The 18,483-nt window shown below is 43.3% G+C and overlaps 1 protein-coding gene across 4 annotated transcripts in view; it reads left to right on the top strand.

The window, feature by feature from the left end:
- The window catches only part of LOC145400746 (WD repeat and SOCS box-containing protein 1-like), a 456,090-nt gene that overhangs the window by 20,125 nt on the left and 417,482 nt on the right, over positions 1-18,483 (top strand). For 3 of the 4 annotated variants that reach the window (XR_013897482.1, XR_013897483.1, XM_080273180.1), the window contains exons 4-9: positions 12,313-12,533; positions 14,220-14,329; positions 14,750-14,872; positions 16,321-16,471; positions 16,848-16,983; positions 18,224-18,346. Coding sequence is in view for 2 of the 4 variants with exons in the window: in XM_080273180.1 (XP_080129306.1) it covers positions 12,313-12,533; positions 14,220-14,329; positions 14,750-14,872; positions 16,321-16,471; positions 16,848-16,983; positions 18,224-18,346 (864 nt within the window). In the remaining 2 variants the exon portion in view is untranslated. The remainder of the gene's footprint in view (positions 1-12,312; positions 12,534-14,219; positions 14,330-14,749; positions 14,873-16,320; positions 16,472-16,847; positions 16,984-18,223; positions 18,347-18,483) is intronic. The other variant, XM_080273181.1, reaches the window with a different exon arrangement.

The following is an 18,483-nucleotide window of genomic DNA, read 5'->3' as shown; positions in this document are numbered from 1 at the left end:
AGAGAGAGCGTGTGTGTGTGTGTGTGTAAACAAGAATATAATTGTAAACAAAATCTTACACAGACAGTCAGAGAGAGAGAGAGCGTGGGTGTAGGTGTAGTAGAGAGAGAGAGCGTGGGTGTAGGTGTAGTAGAGAGAGAGAGCGTGGGTGTAGGTGTAGTAGAGAGAGAGAGCGTAGGTGTAGGTGTAGTAGAGAGAGAGCGTGGGTGTAGGTGTAAGAGAGAGAGCGTGGGTGTAGGTGTAGTAGAGAGAGAGCGTGGGTGTAGGTGTAGTAGAGAGAGAGCGTGTGTCTGTGTGTAGTCAAGAAGAACATAAATATAAACAAAACCCAGCTGTTGTTTGGGATGCTGCTGCCAGGGTATTTCATTCACGGCGAAGGTAGAGCAAAAATTCTCTCTCTCTCTCTCTCTGAAACTTTAGCTGATGGTACTGGAACACCCAATGGCCAGTAACCGTCTGCCTGTGATTTGAATTTTGATTTGAATTTTGTTTGTCTTGTCGCTGCTAAAATCTCAGGCTGCTAAAATCGCTAAGGGAAAGATGCTAAGAGGCCTACCAGCAGCCGTCTGCCAGCGATTTGAATTTTGTTTGTCTCGTCGCTGCCACAATCGCTAAGGGAAATGTGCTAAGAGGCCTACCAGTAACCGTCTGCCAATGATACCAATTTTGTGATATCCTTGTCGCTGCCACAGTTGCTCAGGCTGCACAAATCGCCAAGGGAAATGTGCTAAGAAGCCTACCAGTAACCTTCTGCCAGTGATTCGAATTTTGTTAGCCTTGTCGCTGCCACAATTGCTCAGGCTGCTCAAATCGGCAAGGGGAAGGTGCTAAGAAGCGACCCATCTCACGTACTCACAAGCAGGATGGCCGTCCTCTCTCTCTCTCTCTCTCTCTCTCTCTCCAGACTTTTAGGTAACGTAACCAGGCTCCATCTCTCTACTATTAGGTAACCTCAACCGGGCGCCCTCTCTCTCTCTCTCTCTCTCTCTCTCTCTCTCTCACACACACACACACACACTATTAGCTAACCTCCTCAAGTGGGCGCCATCCTTTTTATTTGATGTTTTATCAGGATAATGTAACTTTTGAAAAGGATATTTCTACAAGAGACCTTAGATACGGCATTCATTATTATTATTATTATTACTATTATTATTATTATTATTACTATTATTATTTCCTGTATAATTTTGTCAGTCATTATTATTATTATTATTATATTTACTGTATAATTTTGTCAGTCATTATTATTACTATTATTTATTGTCGGTATTATTGTTTATCGTCTTATTATTATTGAAACTGACGAGCTGAGATGCGGCCTTATTATTATTATTATTAATTTTTTTTTTTTACGTGTCCGACTCTGGGCAAAAGCTCAGGGCCTATTTCAATACCCCTTCACCACACATCATCGTGGGGGGGGGGGGATCATAAAATGTAAGGTTCCATTGAGAGAGCGTAAAGTTAATATTTTTTTTTTCCCTGTATCCAAAGGGGGAGGCAAAGAATGGGGGAATTTTGGATTTTTTTTAAAATATGGATGCCGTTTCAAATTTCCTAACCATGAGAGTCAGGCAGAAAAAAATACTACTACTACTACTACTAATAATAATAATAAAAATATAATAATAATAAATTCCCCGAGCCAGACCTTTTAAGATCGTATAGACTCGTTAGGTGACCGGGGAGCGCTTCCTTTTAGCTACCTGGGCGGGGCGCGAACTCAGTACCCTTTGGTCTCGAGTCAGGCGCTCCACCACTGAGCCACCTTACCTCAGAGAAGGGGGGGTAAAGTTCAGATTAGTGTTTCGTTAATGTGTCCGTTTTTCCTGCAAGTTTTTGTTTTGGGAGTAATGGTGGGAGACAGGGCGACTGGAGGCGACTTGTTTGTGGCCACCCCTTACAGGATTAAGGCGTCTGGCAATAGAGTTCCGTTAATTTGTCCGGTTTTTTTTTTTTTTTTTTTTTTTTTTTTTTTTGGGGGAGTAATGGTGGGGGACAGGGTGACTTGGAGGCGATTTGCTTATGGCCACCCTTACAGGATTAAGGCGTCTGGCAATAGTTCCTTTAATTTGTGCCCGTTTTTCCTGCGAGTTTTTTGGAGGAGTAATGGTGGGGGACAGGGTGACTTGGAGGCGATTTGCTTGTGGCCACCCCTTACGGGATAAAGGCGTGTGGCTATAGATAGGTATTTTAGTTTCAGGGGAAGGTTGATAGGAGCCAGTAGTGACCAACATAACAACCCTCTTATCAGTCAAGCGCCGTTTGTGTCGTTACCGCCTTTATCTTTGTTATCTGTTATTCTTCCTTTTTTTTATGCTTTTCAGGGTTAGTAACCAAGGAGACTCATTGCATCAGCCTGATAGATCCCCAACCCCTTCAATGACCTGCCTAAACTCAACCGGCTTATCAGTCAGGCGCCATTTTTATCTTGTTTATCTGCAGCTGCCTCTCTAGCTTTTTTTCTGTGCTTTTCAGGGTTAGTAACCAAGGAGACTCGCTGCATAGGAAGTTTAGCCTGAAAAAAAAAATCCCCCATCACTCTCAGCTCTATTGATGACCTGTGTGGTTAGATTAGTGGGTGGATTTGACTAGTAACCAAGGAGACTGCATAGGAAGTTTAGCCTAAAAAAAAAATCCCCAATCACTCTCAGCTCTATTGATGGCCTGTGTGGTTAGATTAGTGGGTGGATTTGACTAGTAACCAAGGAGACTCGCTGCATAGGACATTATTTTTACTCTAGCCTGATAGATCCCCGCACTCTTTCAGCTCTATTGATGGCCAGGTGTACTCAAATTAGTAGGTGGATTTGACTAGTAACCAAGGAGACTCGCTGCATAGGGAGTTTAGCCTGAAAAAAAAAATCCCCCATCCCTTTCAGCTCAATTGATGGCCAGGTGTACTCATTGGTTGGTGGATTTTAGTAACCAAGGAGACTCGCTGCATAGGGGGTTTAGCCTGATAAAGATCCCCCACCCCCTTTTACCTCAATTGATGGCCAGTGTGGTTAGATTAGTGGGTGGATTTGACTAGTAACCAAGGAGACTCGCTGCATAGGACATTTTACTGTAGCCTGATCCCCCACCCCTTTCAGCTTACTTTGATGCTCGGGGTAAGGAGGCTCCCTAACACCTCTTCCTTAGCGATTTATTTTTGGATTTGGCCGGCTAATATTTTACCTTCAACTAAGTGCGCGTCAGGACCGGAGGAAAAAAAAAATGCGTTTGCTGGTACACAAGGTCTAGAGATACGTATTCTGTGGACCTCGATGGTACGGGTGTCTTGTCTGACGTCTGAGCAAGCGGGAAGAAAGCATGAAGAATTTAAATTGCGGTAATGAACAGCGAAGGTCGAAACGTGCATCATTTGAACGTCACACGCCATATATCTTCGTTATTTTTCGTCCTACATCGTCATCAGGATCGATAACTGGTTTGGTATTAAGGGGATCATGTTTGACGTCTGAGCAAGCGGAATTTAAATCTAGAGGTGATGAAACGTAGCGAAGGTCAAAGGAAAATGCTGATAGTAAACGTCAAATGTCATATATCTTCGCTACTTTCCCCGTCAGCTTCGTACGTGGCAAGATTGAGAAATGGTTTGGTGTTATGGGGATCTTGTTTGACGTCTGAGCAAGCACAAAACAAGCTAGAAGAATTTAGATAAAGAGATTATGAAATGCAGCGGAGGTCAGGAGAATGAATCTATAAACTTTAAATGTTATCGCTACTTTCCCTGTCAGCTTCGTACGTGGCAAGATTAAGAAAGGGTTTGGTGTTATGGGGATCTTGTTTGACGTCTGAGCAAGCACAAAACAAGGTAGAAGAATTTAAAGAGGTGATGATATGCAGCGAAGGTCAAAGAATGAATGGATAAACTTCAAATGTTATCGCCACTCTCCCCGTCGACTTCGTACGTGGCAAGATTGAGAAAGAGTTTAGTGTTAAGGTGATCTTGTTTGACGTCTGAGCAAGCAGAAAACAAGCGAAAATTTAAATAGGTGATGAAACGGAGCGGAGGTCAAAGAATGAATTGATAAATTTGGAATATTATCGCCACTCTCCCCGTCGGCTTCGTACGTGGCAGAGGTGATGAAGGGTTTGATGTTAAGGGGATCTTGTTTGACGTTTGAGCAAGCAGAAGACAAAGCAAGAATTTAAATAAAGAGGTGATGAAACGGAACGGTCAAAGAAAAACTGCAATCGGCAATAGGTGGTGGTGACCATCATCCACTCACTTGATGTAGTGCTGCCTACTTCTTCCTTCACCTTTATCATTCTTTTTCTGTCTGTCCTTCCTCTCTTCTTATTTCTCCCATCATTCCTGTCACTTCTTATTGCTTTTTTTTTTGCTTTTCAGGTGGCTTTACATTGAGTGACAAGCCAAATGGTTTCCTGTAAGCCAAGAAACCATTTACAAGGCTGGGTGGTAACCATATAACCAACCCATACGTGCTTCCTACGGGTCAGCAAGTAGGTTGGTGGAGGGTTAGTGCCCCTTCCAGTAAAACAAATAACGCAAAGTCAAATGGTCACCCCTTACGGGATTATGGCGTCTGGTAATAGATAGATAACGTCAGAAGTCATTTATTTTCGCTATTCCCCCAGTCAGCTTCGTACGCGGCAGAGGTGATGAAGGGTTTGGTGTTGAAAGGATTGTGTTTGACGTGTAGCGAGCAGGGAACAAGGAAAAAACCCTGTAAATTAGAGATGATGAAACGCAGCGAAGGTAAAAAAGCAAGAGCTGACAGGGATTGAACGGAAATTGTCATATATCATCGTGTAGTCCCCTAATTTTACACGCGTCATGGCCCTGATTGAGGTTTGGTGTTAAAAGGGTGTATATGACGTAAGCAAGCTGGGAAAAAAGGAGGGAGGGAATTACAGATGATAACGGCAAAGATCGTATGAATTTGAATTGGTTAAAACGGTGTATATTTTCGTTATTTTCGTTATACGTCGAGTTTTTTGTTTATTATGGTTGATTGGTGGGTTGATAGTGGATTTGGTGTTACAATTGTTTAATAGGTCACACACACACACACACACACACACACACACACACACACACACACACACACACACAAATAAGCGAAGGGTGTAAATTAAGAGGTAATAAAAGACAGCAAGTCAAAACGCAGTAGCCTATTTTTAGACGATGAGTAAGCGTCTGTCACATATTATAGTTATTTTTCGTAAAACTTCGTGCAGGGAAGCGTCTGTCATATAATTTCGTTGTTTTTCGTCCAGTTTCGTGCTCGACAGGGTAAAATAAGGAGTATGTGCTTTGGCGATCTAGCATGACGTGTAAACAAGAGGTAATGAAACGCGGCCGAGAGCAAAACACGGGAATCTGTTAATCGTAACATTTTTCTGCTTTTTAAATAGCTTCATGCACGTCAGGGTTAATGATGGGTGTTTGCAACGGGGATGTTTTTATTTATTTATTTTTTTTTTACGTTTGAGCAAGCAGAGAACACGCGAGTGAAGAAAAAAAGAATAGTTTACTTTTATATTAAGCGAGTGACATTTGGTGTGGCCTTGGCAGTGTTGTGGAGTTGCCAAATGCCTCTCAGGACAGTTTATCGCTTTTAGTACTCGTGTTCCTGTGCAGAGATAAACACGTGTGGCGTACCCATGCTAAATATATCGTTAGGTAATTTTTAACTCAATGGGAGGGTAGTCAAAACCCTGAGAAACGTAATTTGAATGTTTTATCTGGGTGGTGGAAAGTGTTGTGTAATTCTTGTAACTTGCCCTTCCTCTCTCTCTCTCTCTCTCTCTCTCTCTCTCTCTCTCTCTCTCTCTCTCTCCAGGGGACCCCACACTTTAATTAAGGTACAATCTCTCTCTCTCTCTCTCTCTCTCTCTCCAGGGGACCCTACACTAGAGGTACAAGCCAAATAATTACCAGCATCGAAGGAAATGTTACTGCACTGGCCGGTAACCATATAACCAAATGATGTTTGGTGGTTTAGTGGGTTAAGGCGCTCCAGCCAGGGGTGGATGAGTTTATTTCCAGTATACTTTTGTTCAGTGTGAGTTGTACCACACACACACACACACAGATGAGCGAACAAGCACAATTAAACAAACATTAACTAGTAAACAAAAATAAGCACACACAGATTAGGAGGCAAACATGTATAAACAAACGAACCAATAAACAAAAAAATGGAAAGTAGGCAAAATGAAACAGGCAAGGTAAAAAGTAGGACGAAAAATTGGCAAAAAAAAAAAATGGAAAAAAGGAGAAAGTCAAGATAAAAAATTGAGGCAGAAAAATAGGCAAGATAAAAAAAATGAATATAGGCAAGATATAAAATTGAGGAAGAAAAATAGGCGAGATAAAATGAAAAATAGGCAAGATAAAAAATGAAAAATAGGCAGGATAAAAAACAGGCTGAAAAATAGGCAGGATAAAAAACAGGCTGAAAAATAGGCAGGATAAAAAAACAGGCAGAAAAATAGGCAGGATAAAAAACAGGCTGAAAAATAGGCAGGATAAAAAACAGGCTGAAAAATAGGCAGGATAAAAAAAAAAAACAGGCAGCCTAATAGGCAAGGAAAAAATTGAGGCAGAAAAGTAGGGAGGAAAAAATTTGAGGCAGAGAAATAGGCAAGATGAAAAAATTAAGGCAGAAAAATAGGCAAATAAAAAAGCAGGCAGGAAAATAGGCAATTAAAAAATGTAGGCAGAAAAATAGGCAAGATGGCAGCCGCGCGAACCCAAAATAGTCGCCGCCATCCCGACGCCAAACGTGCGATATAAGGCCATGTCCGCCATCTTGGTTACACAGGGTGGGGGCGAGCTGCATTAACTACGAGCCACTCTCTTTTATCATTCTGTCCCGTATTTCTCTCTCTCTCTCTCTCTCTCTCTCTCTCTCTCTCATCATTCTGTCCCGTCTTTCTCTCTCATCATTCTGTCCCGTCTCTCTCTCTCTCTCTCTCTCTCTCTCTCTCTCTCTCCATGCGTAGGTTAGATACATCCATTATATAAGGCGTAGTAAAAAGAAAAACATCGGATGGAAGGGTTAAAGATCACCCAATTTTTACCAGTGTCCGTAGTATGTGTGTGTGTGAGAGAGAGAGAGAATAAATCCAAACTACCTTTTTTCTTTCGAAATTTTGCCCCCTGAGGTGTAATGACAACTCTAGGTAATTTTGTAGTATATGGCAACACTGGGAAATATTGAGGTTTTTGGCAACACTGGAGGGAATTTGGTTTTTGTGGCAACGCGAATTTTAAACACCGTAAAATCAAGGGTTCGAGCCTTTAAAAATAGTAAACAAAAGCACGTGGTTGAAACGGACGAGGGAAAGTTAAATGTCTAAATATCTGTATCTATAACCAGGCACCGTAATCCCGTAAGGAGTGGCCAAAAACAAATCGTCTCCATGTCACCCTGTCCCCTTCCATTTCGCTGCCCTCCCCCCCAGCTGACATCCCTCTCATAACCTGTATCTTATAAATATGAATAGGATGAAGTCAATTGAATGACGAGATTAGTAGTAATAGTAGTGATAGTATCAGTAGTACAGGAGCAGCATTAATAGTAGTAGTAGCAGCAGTAGTAATAGTAGTAGCAGCTGTAGTAGTTGCAGTAGTAGTAGCAGCAGTAATAGTAGTAGTAGTAGCAGCAGCAATAGTAGTAGTAGTAGCAGCAGCAATAGTAGTAGTAGTAGCAGCAGCAATAGTAGTAGTAGTAGCAGCAGCAATAGTAGTAGTAGTAGCAGCAGCAGTAGTAGTAGTAATTGTAATCCCCAATTTTGCAACGTGAAACCGGTAGACTGCAGGCTGAAATTGCTCTTGTGACGACCTATCCTCCTCTTTTGGGGGGATAGGAAGGAAGGTGAAGGATTTTTGTGTAACGGTTGTAGAGGTGCGTGGCTATACCTGTGCCACCACGTGAAGGATCCCTTTCCATAATACTACGCGAGGTTAAAAATTTGAATGGATTGTATACTACGTGAGTGAGAGTAATACCTGTGAATGGGGTTTAAAGCTTCATTCAAACGGTTATTTACGTTACGCCGTCTCTTTTTAAATTCGGAGTGGTTTAGTTTCAAAGTGTGTGTGTGTTCTTTTAATCTCGTGTTTCTAGTCTCCACATGCCTTTTTTTTTTTTTTTTTTTTTTTATATAAGGATTCCAGTGTATTTATATCTCAATGCCACCCCCTTGCCTGCGGCCCCCCCCCCCCAATAAAAATCACTACAGTGTGCCACATATCCCAGCTTTGTCTACAGTCTGCCACGTTATGTCAAAATTGCCTACAGTGTTGCCATATCACCCATCATCATCAGTTAACGGACGGATGTGTAAATATTCTTTCGTCTGCTTCTCAACTCTCTCTCTCTCTCTCTCTCTCTCTCTCTCTCTCTCAAGGATAGGCAGTTGGAGGTGGCCGGTGCATATTTACGTCAGTTAAAGAAGCATCTTAACGCCTTCTCCTCAGTGATATATTTTGCTTATTACACCTTGCTTGCGCGTGTTACATAAACCATTGTAATTTGTACTTTGAAGGACTTAATAAACACCCCGAAAGGACGATGGTAGAGTATAGATCGTCAGGCTGCAGTCCACTGGGTACACATTTAGATGAACCTGGGACCACAGCAACGGTTTTTTTTTTTTAATTTGAATTGCGAGGTTAGGATGGTGGTGGTGGTGATGGTAGGACTGAGGAAGGTGATGAGTGTGATGGTGATAGGTGTCGGGAAGATGTGATGATGGTGATGTGATTGAGGAAATTGATGATAGTGATGAGTAGATTGATGAAGATGATTGTAGGATTGACATTGATGAAAAGGTGGTAATGAAGATGGTGATGAGGCTAATGAAGATGATGAGATTGAGGAAGTTGATGATGGTGATGAGTAGATTGATAAATGATTGTAGGACTGACATTGATGAAAAGTTGATGACGGTGATGGAGATGAGAGTAATGATGGTGATGAGGAAATTGATGATGGTGATGATAGTGAAGATGATGAGTGATGAGTAGATTGATAAAGGTGATTGTAGGACTGACATTGATGAGGAGATGATGATTATAATGACAAATGAAGATGAGATTGAGGATGGTGATGATAGTGATGAGTAGATTGATAGATGATTGTAGAACTGACGTTGAGGAGATGATGATGATAATGACAAATGAAGATGAGATTGAGGATGGTGATGATAGTGAGTAGATTGATAGATGATTGTAGGACTGACATTGATGAGGAGGAGGAGATAGTGGTGATGATGATGAGAAGGAGGAGGAGGAGGAAGAGGATGATGAGGAGTGTTAATATTATCGATAGACTGAAAAAAGGCTAATAGATTCCTAGATAGACCAAGTACTAGAGAACCCAGATAGATAGACGGGTTTGCAACATTGAAAATATATAGATGAAAATGTAAATAGATGGATTGATAGATAGACAGGTTTGCATGATTAATTCCTAGATAGATGAAGATGTAAATAGATCAAATAAGTAGATAGTTAGATTGCAATATCGGAACTTAGATTTGCAATACGGTAACAAGTGCATTTTTGTCAAGTAGCATGCATCGAGAGTGGTTGACACTGATAGATAATACAAGTAGATAGATTTGCAATATCAGGATAGATTTGTAATAGCGTAACGTAGATTTGCAACATGGTTACTTAAGTGCAATTTTTGTCTACTTGCATGCCTCCAGTGTCGTTCTGTTGCAAAGTTTGGAGAAGTAAGTAGCACCATAGTATATACTATACGCCTTTTACTTCAGCTTGGTCTAAAAACAGTAATACATAAAAATATAAACACATACATATACAGTACTAAGAATTTTTACACATAACCAGAGAGTTGAGTCATATATACATAACCTCTATCTATCTATTGCCGGACGCCTCAATCCCATTCGGGGTGGCCACAAACAAATCGCCTCCACGTCGCCCTGGCCCCCGCCATTTCACTGCCCTGCTCCCTACTCGCATAACCTACATACATAAAACCACACAAAATATATATAACCAGTGAGATCTGATACACACATACATACATACATCAGCTACGTACATACAGAAGCTGCATACACACATTCGTAACCACATACATACACAAAACTGATACATATGCTGGAGAGAGAGAGAGAGGAGAGAGAGAGAGAGAGAATGATACATACATACATAAGCTACAGAGAAAGCAATACATACATGCATGAGAGAGAGATTGGTGTGCACTAAGCCGCGTGTGAGTCGACTTTGTGTATAACCTTCACAAGCCAGTCCACACCTACACAGTTTTTGTGTATGTAAGAGTATATTTAGCTGCGTGTGTGTGTGTGTGTGGCCTTATGTAAGTGTAATGAAGATGTGTTGGTGCAAGTTTATATGTATGTGTGTGTGTGTGTGTGTGTGTGGCCTTATGTAAGTGTAATAAAGATGCGTTGGTGCAAGTTTGTATGTGTGTCCTTTATGTAAGTGTAATGAAGATCTGTGTTAGTGCAAGTGTGTGTGTGTGTAGGGGATAGATAGAGCCTTCAGTTACATCACTACAATTGATGGGTTGGAGAATTGGCAGCTAAATGCTAGAGGACAGGGTGACGTGGAGGTGATTTGTTTGAAGCCACCCCTTACAGGATCAAGGAGTTTGGCAATAGATAGAAGAATAATTTGTTTGGTAGTAGTGGTGGTAGTAGTAGTAGTGATAGTAGTAGTGGAGATATGTAGTAGTAGTAGTGGTAATAGTAGTAGCTGCAGCAGTAGTAGTGGCAATAGTAGTAGTAGCAGCAGCAGCAGTAGTGATAATAGTAGTAGTAGTAGTGGTGGTGGTGGTAAACCCAGTGGACTGCAGGCTGAAGCTGTCCCCTGTGATCTCTCTCTCTCTCTCTCTCTCTCTCTCTCTCTCTCAAGGACAGGCAGCTGGGGGTGGCTGGTGCATATATTTGTCAGTTAAGGAAGCTCCCGAACACCGTCTCCTAAGTGATTTATTTTGCTTATTACACCGTACTTCCTTGTGTTACATAAACCATTGTAATTTGTACGTTGAAGGACTTAATCAATGTTTTTTTAGTTTGTGTTTAGAAAGATTTTTTTTTTTCTTGTCAAAATTTTCGTTGTGTAGATTGGAGAGGTATGTGAGAAAGGGGTGTGTGCTGGGGGGAGGGCAGTGAAATGGCAGGAGACAGGGTGACATGGAGGCAATTTGTTTGTGGTCACCCTTTATGGGATTATGGCATCTGGCAATAATAGATTTCTTTTTTCTGTTTGCACATTAACACACCATCCGTACGAGAACAGCTGACGTTGTTTTGGGTGTGTGTATATTTTTGCTTGTTATATTTTTGGTACACATAAGAATTAGTGCACTATAATTGCTTAAAATTCCATACACCTCATACTAGTGCTCCATCTCTCTTCCCCTGCACAGTCAGTCATCAGGGTTGGACCAGAACAACTAGCATTGTTTTGTGTGTGTGTAGAAAGATTTATTTATTTATTTGCTCCATAATTGCCTCTTAAATTTTTCATACACCTCATACTAATGCTCCATCTCTCTCTCCCTCCACATACACCTCATACTAATGCTCCATCTCTCTCTCCCTCCACATACACCTTATACTAATGCTCCATCTCTCTCTCCCTCCACATACACCTCATACTAATGCTCCATCTCTCTCTCCTTCCACATACACCTTATACTAATGCTCCATCTCTCTCTCTCCTTCCACATACTCGTACACCTCATACTAATGCTCCATCTCTCTCTCCCTCCACATACACCTTATACTAATGCTCCATCTCTCTCTCCCTCCACATACACCTCATACTAATGCTCCATCTCTCTTCCCCTGCACATACACCTTATACTAATGCTCCATCTCTCTCTCCCTCCACATACACCTCATTTATTTAATCGCTCCATAATTGCCTCTTAAATTTTTCATACACCTCATACTAATGCTCCATCCCTTTTTTCCTCCACATACACCTTATACTAATGCTCCATCTCTTTTTTCCTCCACATACACCTTATACTAATGCTCCATCTCTCTCTCCCTCCACATACACCTTATACTAATGCTCCATCTCTCTCTCCTTCCACATACACCTCATACTAATGCTCCATCTCTCTTCCCCTGCACAGTCAGTCATCAGGGTTGGACCAGAACAACTAGCATTGTTTTGTGTGTGTGTAGAAAGATTTATTTATTTATTCGCTCCATAATTGCCTCTTAAATTTTTCATACACCTCATACTAATGCTCCATCCCTTTTTTCCTCCACATACACCTTATACTTATGCCCCATCTCTCTTCCCCTGCACAGTCAGTCGTCAGGGTTGGACCAGCACCACGGCCACCAGCTGTTCTGCGAGCGTGTGAGCCTGGACGCCGGGTTCCCTGTGACGGCTTTGGCATTCGGCACCGGCACGCCCGAGTCTGACCTGGTGCCGCGGGAGTACTGGACGCGGTTTGACCACACCAAGGACCTTATACTGGCCACGGGGCACACCAATGGACGCATCAGGATATGGGACCCCTACACTGGTGAGTTGGGATGTGTGGAGTTAGGAACGGGGATGTGTAGAGTTAGGAACGGGGATGTGTAGAGTTAGGAATGGGGATATGTAGAGTTAGGAATGGGGATATGTAGAGTTAGGAATGGGGATGTGTAGAGTTAGGAACGGGGATATGTAGCCAATGGACGCATCAGGATATGGGACCCCTACACTGGTGAGTTGGGATGTGTAGAGTTAGGAACGTGGGTATGTAGAGTTAGGAACGGGAATATGTAACCAATGGATGCGTCAGGATATGGGACCCCTACACTGGTGAGTTGGGATGTGTAGAGTTAGGAATGGGGATGTGTAGAGTTGGGAATGTGGGTATGTAGAGTTAGGAACAGGGATATGTAGAGTTAGGAATGGGGATATGTAGCCAGGGGATGCGTCAGGATATGGGACCCTTACACTGGTGAGTTGGGATGTGTAGAGTTAGGAATGGGGATGTGTAGAGTTAGGAATGGGCATATGTAGCCAATGGACGCATCAGAATATGGGACCCCTACACTGGTGAGTTGGAATGTGTGGAGTTAGGACTGGGGATATGTAGTGTTAGGAACAGGGATATGTAGAGTTAGGAATGGGGATATGTAGCCAATGGATGCGTCAGGATATGGGACCCCTACACTGGTGAGTTGGGATGTGTGGAGGTGGGGATGTGGATGTGTAGAGGTAGGAACGTACAGTACATCAGGATATGGGACCCCTATGAGAGTTGGGATGTGTAGAGTTAGGACTGGGGATATGTAGAGTTAGGAATGGGTGTATATAGCCAGTGGATGTGTCAGGATATGGGATCCCTACTCTGGTGAGTTAGGAATGTGTAGGGGTGGGTACTGGACTGGACATATACACTTCTCCAATACATGAAAGAGTTAGGAATGTACAGCATTGGGGACAGTAGTGGATGGATTGTTAGGAATGTGGTGGATATTGGGTTAGGCACGTAGGGGATGTATGGGATGTCTAAGCCCCTAACCAGTACACTAGTTAGGAAGGTGGTGGGTACTGTACTGGTTATATTGAGTTAGGGACATGGGAGGTGTACTGGTTATATGGACTTTTAACCCATACACTTGTGAGTTAGGAATGTAATGGGTGCTGTACTGGAAATAGTGTTAGGGATGTGTTGGATATTGAGTTAGGATATGCCCCTAATCCTAACACTAGTGAGTTAGGAATGCACTGTTACTGGAGTGGATATATGTGCCCCTCTCCTAACACTGGTGAGTTAGAAATGTGGGTAGTACTGGATGTGTGGTTAGGAATGTAGGGGGAACTGTACTGGATTTACTGAGTTAGGAATGTGGGGGGTGTACTGGTTATATTCACCCTTAACCAGTACACTGATGAGTTAGGAGCACTGGGGGTACTGTATTGGATATGTACACAATTAACCCATCCGCTGGTGGGTTAGGAATGTAGGAGGTACTACAACACCACAACTACCACCACCATCACCACTACTACTAACAACCATCACCACCACTACTACTAACAACCATCACCACCACTACTACTAACAACCATCACCACCACTAACACTCACAATCACCAACACACCTAAATACCACCTCTAACACCTACAGTCATTTTCACCACCACCACGAACACAACCATACCACAACCCCCACCACCGCCACCGTCACTAACAACCACCGTCAATTTTCAGGGAAGCTGTTGTTGGAGTTAACGGACCACATGAAGCCAGTCACGTCCCTGGCCTTTGCTCCCGATGGCTCCCTCAGGCTGGTGTCGGGCTCTAAGGACTCCACCATCAAGGTAAGGGAGTCGGGAGGCTGGGAAATGTGTAACTTTGGGGATAATTTTTACTCTAGTGTGTATAATGGGGATGTAATGTATAAAGTTAAGGTTTCTCTCTCCTTCACCCTATCCCTCTCCCTCCTTCACCCTCTCTTTCACTCTCTTCCACCCTCTCTGTCTCTCTCTCTCTCTCTCTCTCACTGTGGTGGCTTATATAATGAGGATTTCCTTCAATCTGTAAAATTGAACCGACTTTCCTTCTCTGTCTATATTTCTCCCTTCCTCTCTCTCTGTCTATATCTATCTCTCCTCTCAGCCTCTATCTATCTCTAATCTCTCTCTCTGACATCGTAGTTAATCTATTTCTCTCTCTCTCTCTCTCACTCTCTCTCACTCTCTCTCAGACATCCCAGTTAATCTATTTCTATCTACCATCAGGTGTGGGATCTGTACGATGATGGCAACATGTTCAAGACCCTGCGCCTACACCCAGGATGTGTGCGCAGCGTGTGTTGGTCGCCAGATGCACGCTTCCTCTGCTCCACTGGTGACAAACAGAAGGTAAGCAACAACAACAACAGCATCAGCATTTTATCTACTTCCTCATCACCAGCATCAGCATTTTATCTACTACCTCATCACCAACATCAGCATTTTATCTACTGGTACTTCATCATCACCAGCGTCAGCATTTTATCTACTACCTCATCACCAACGTCAGCATTTTATCTACTACCTCATCACCAGCATCAGCATTTTATCTACTGGTACTTCCTCATCACCAGCATCAGCATTTTATCTACTACCTCATCACCAGCATCAGCATTTTATCTACTGGTACTTCCTCATCACCAGCATCAGCATTTTATCTACTTCATCATCTCCAGCATAAGCATTTTATCTACTGCCTCATCACTAACATCAGCATTTTATCTACTACCTCATCACCAGCATCAGCATTTTATCTACTTCCTCCTTCCCCTGGTCAGCCATTTATTCCTCCACTTCCTTATCCACTTCCTCGTCCATCTCTCCTTCCCAGACAGACACAGATACTCTCCTCCTTGCTTTATTACCAGTACAAAACTCTGTATATCTCCGTCTGTGTATAGCCAGACACTTTAACCCCGTGGTGCGCCAAAAACGAAGGGAATAAAAGATTTTTTTTTTTAGAGTTTGCTTATTATAAACCTTGAGATAAACATCCAGGGCATCATCTGGTGAAAAAAAAAAAAAAATCTCTCTCCGTCTTTGTGTAGGGCCACGCATGACTTTATGTACAGGAGTAGTGGGGGGGGAAAAAAAAAAAAAAAAATGTGTTTGTTTTTATTATAAACTTAAAGATAAACATCCTTGGCATCATCTAGAGAAAAGACAAACCTCTCTCTCTCTCTCTCTCTCTCTCTCTCTCGGTCTTTGCGCAGCGCCCTGCATAAGTTTGTGTAGGGGTGGAGTGCTTACGATCCATGGGTTAATCCTGTAAGGGGTGGACATAACAAATTGCCTCCATATCGCCCTGTCCCCTGCCATAATGCTGACCTCCCCCCAACTCACATTTCCCTCATATACCTTTCCACTCCACCCTTCCAAGTCATCCTTGGTCTCCCCCGTCACCTCACTCACATGCGTTTCTAGTCAGTCTTTCATGCACCATCCCTCCATCTCATCCTTGAACCACTCCTAGTCAGTCTTTCATTCTCCATGCTCTCTACTTCATCCCTCCTCATCCTTGGTCCACTCTCCTAGCCAGTCTTTCATTGTCCATCCCTCCATCTCATCATTGGTCCTGTCTCCTAGTCAGTCTTTCATTCTCCATCCTCTCCACTCCATACACTCTCCACTCACTCACGTACACTCTTCTAGTCAGTCTTTCATTCTCCATCCTCTCCACTCCATACACTCTCCACTCACTCACGTACACTCTCCTAGTCAGTCTTTCTCCAACCTCCCCACCCCACCCCTCCATCCCAACCTCGGCCCCTGTCTCACGTTATGCCCTTGTGTTGCAGGTGATACTATGGGATATGGAGCAGTACTGCCTCCATCGGCGTCTATGTGGCCACTACAACACAGTCCTGGCTGCGTGTTTCTCCCCCGACGGCGCCATGCTCGCCACTGCGTCGTGCGACACACGGGTCATCGTTTGGAACACAAGCACAGGTATTGGTCGTTAGAGGTTAGATCGTTGCAGCATCCCTTCCATATTTTCAGCATTGATGTATATGAGGGAGGGGGGAGGGCAGTCAAATGGTGGGTGACAGAGCGACTTGGAGGCGTTTTGTCTGTGGCCACCCTTTGTGGGATTAGGGCGTCAGACAATAGATAGATAGATTTTTGTGGATTTTGTTATTTAAAAGTAAAGCTGTTGGTCATTGTGTGTAGCTGTTTACAATTCATAACGATTCCTTCTTATTTAACAGCTTGGGAGTTTGTGGGTTTGTTTGTAAAGGCATTGGTTGTTGTAAAGGCACTACCACAACTACCACCATTCCAGCTGCAACTACCACCATTCCTACCATAACTACCACCGTTTCAGGGGAGCAGCTGCGGGTGTTATGCCATGTGTCGCCGCCGCCTGGTGTGATCTATATGTCCGGGGAAAACAATTCGGCCGTGCGAGGCGTCTGTTTCTCTTCAAACGGCTGCCAAATCGTCACTATATGCGCTGACGGGTAGGTGAGAGAGGGAGACGGAGATAGATAAAGAGAGAGAGGGAGATGGAGATAAAGAGAGAGAGGGAGACAGAGATAGATAAAGAGAGGGAGGGAGAGAGACGAAGATTGATAGAGTTAGAGAGGGAGGATATGTCTGTCTGTGGTTGCTGTCTTGTTACTATATGCTGTGACGGGTAGGTGAGAGGGGGAGGGACGAGGGGAAGGGAGAATAGTGCTAGGAAGGATGTGTGTGTGTTTGGTTGAGAGAGGAGGAGAGAGAGAGGGAGGGAGGAAGGGAAGGGAGAATATTGCTAGGAAGGATGAGTGTCTGGTTGAGGGAGAGACGGAGGGAGGGAGAGGGGAAGGGAGAACAGTAGAGAGAGAGGGAGGGAGGAAGGGAAGGGAGAATAGTGCTAGGAAGGATGAGTGTCTGGTTGAGGGAGAGAAGGAGGGAGGGAGAGGGGAAGGGAGAACAGTAGAGAGAGAGGGAGGGAGGAAGGGAAGGGAGAATAGTGTTAGGAAGGATGTGTGTGTGTGTGGGGTTGCCATCTTGTTGCTATATGCAGTGATGGGTAGGTGAGAGGGAGATGGAGGGACAGAGAGGGAGGGGAAGGGAAGTAGGAGGAGGAAGAAAGATAGTGAGAATATTCAATAGTACAAGGAGTGTGTGTGTCTCCCTGTAGCTGCCATCTCATCACTATAGGTGTAGTTGAGAGAGAGGGAGACAGAGAACATGACTATAGCTGCAGCGTGCGTCTCTGACATCCTACCATTTAAAAGTGCGTCTGATTTCATGTAGCATATGAGACGCATGTGATTTGTGTATAATATATTCGTGTATAATATGATGTGAAATCGGACGCACTTTTGTACGGTAGGTTGCCAGGGTACGATAATGACAACCTCAGAGTCGTGCGCCGCAACTATCTGTACTAAAAATACAAGGATTCATTTAGAGGTAATTTGGCATACATTCTTAGATTACTTTATCTATCTATCCATGTGTCTATCTATGTATCTATCTGTTGAGTCTGGTTCTTTTTTAATGTCAGTCTATCTATCTTGTCTGTCAGGTATTTGTTTGTTTGTTTTTTTTGACAGGTTGGTTTAGTTTTTATCTATCTGTCTGTGTCTGGTATTTATTAATTTTTATTTGTTTTGATAGATTGGTTGTTTTTATTTATCTATCTATCCATCTATCTGTCTGTCTATCGAGTATTTATTTTTTATTTTTTATTTTTTTTTTATTTTTGTACAGGTTGGTTCGGTTCTGGAATTTGGACCAGAACAGCGACGAGCCGGAGAGCGAGGGCCGGAGTCTGGCCGGAGATACTATGCTGTGCTGCTGCTACTCCCCCGCTGGTGGCTGTGTTGCTGTGGGGTGAGTGATGAGGGTGGTGTTGAGGGTGATGAGGAAGGTGGTGATGGTGATGAAGTTAGTGAAGGTAATGGTGATGGTGTTGAAGGTGGTGGTAATGATGATGAGGAAGGTGGTGAGGTTGGTGGTGGTGATGAGGG

Source organism: Coenobita brevimanus, chromosome 53 (genome assembly GCF_032717465.1).
Source record: "Coenobita brevimanus isolate Jiangsu-jjx chromosome 53, ASM3271746v2, whole genome shotgun sequence".
Classification (NCBI taxonomy): domain Eukaryota; kingdom Metazoa; phylum Arthropoda; class Malacostraca; order Decapoda; family Coenobitidae; genus Coenobita; species Coenobita brevimanus.
Note: the sequence above shows the minus strand (reverse complement) of the source record. Positions and strands in the feature narration are given on the sequence as shown.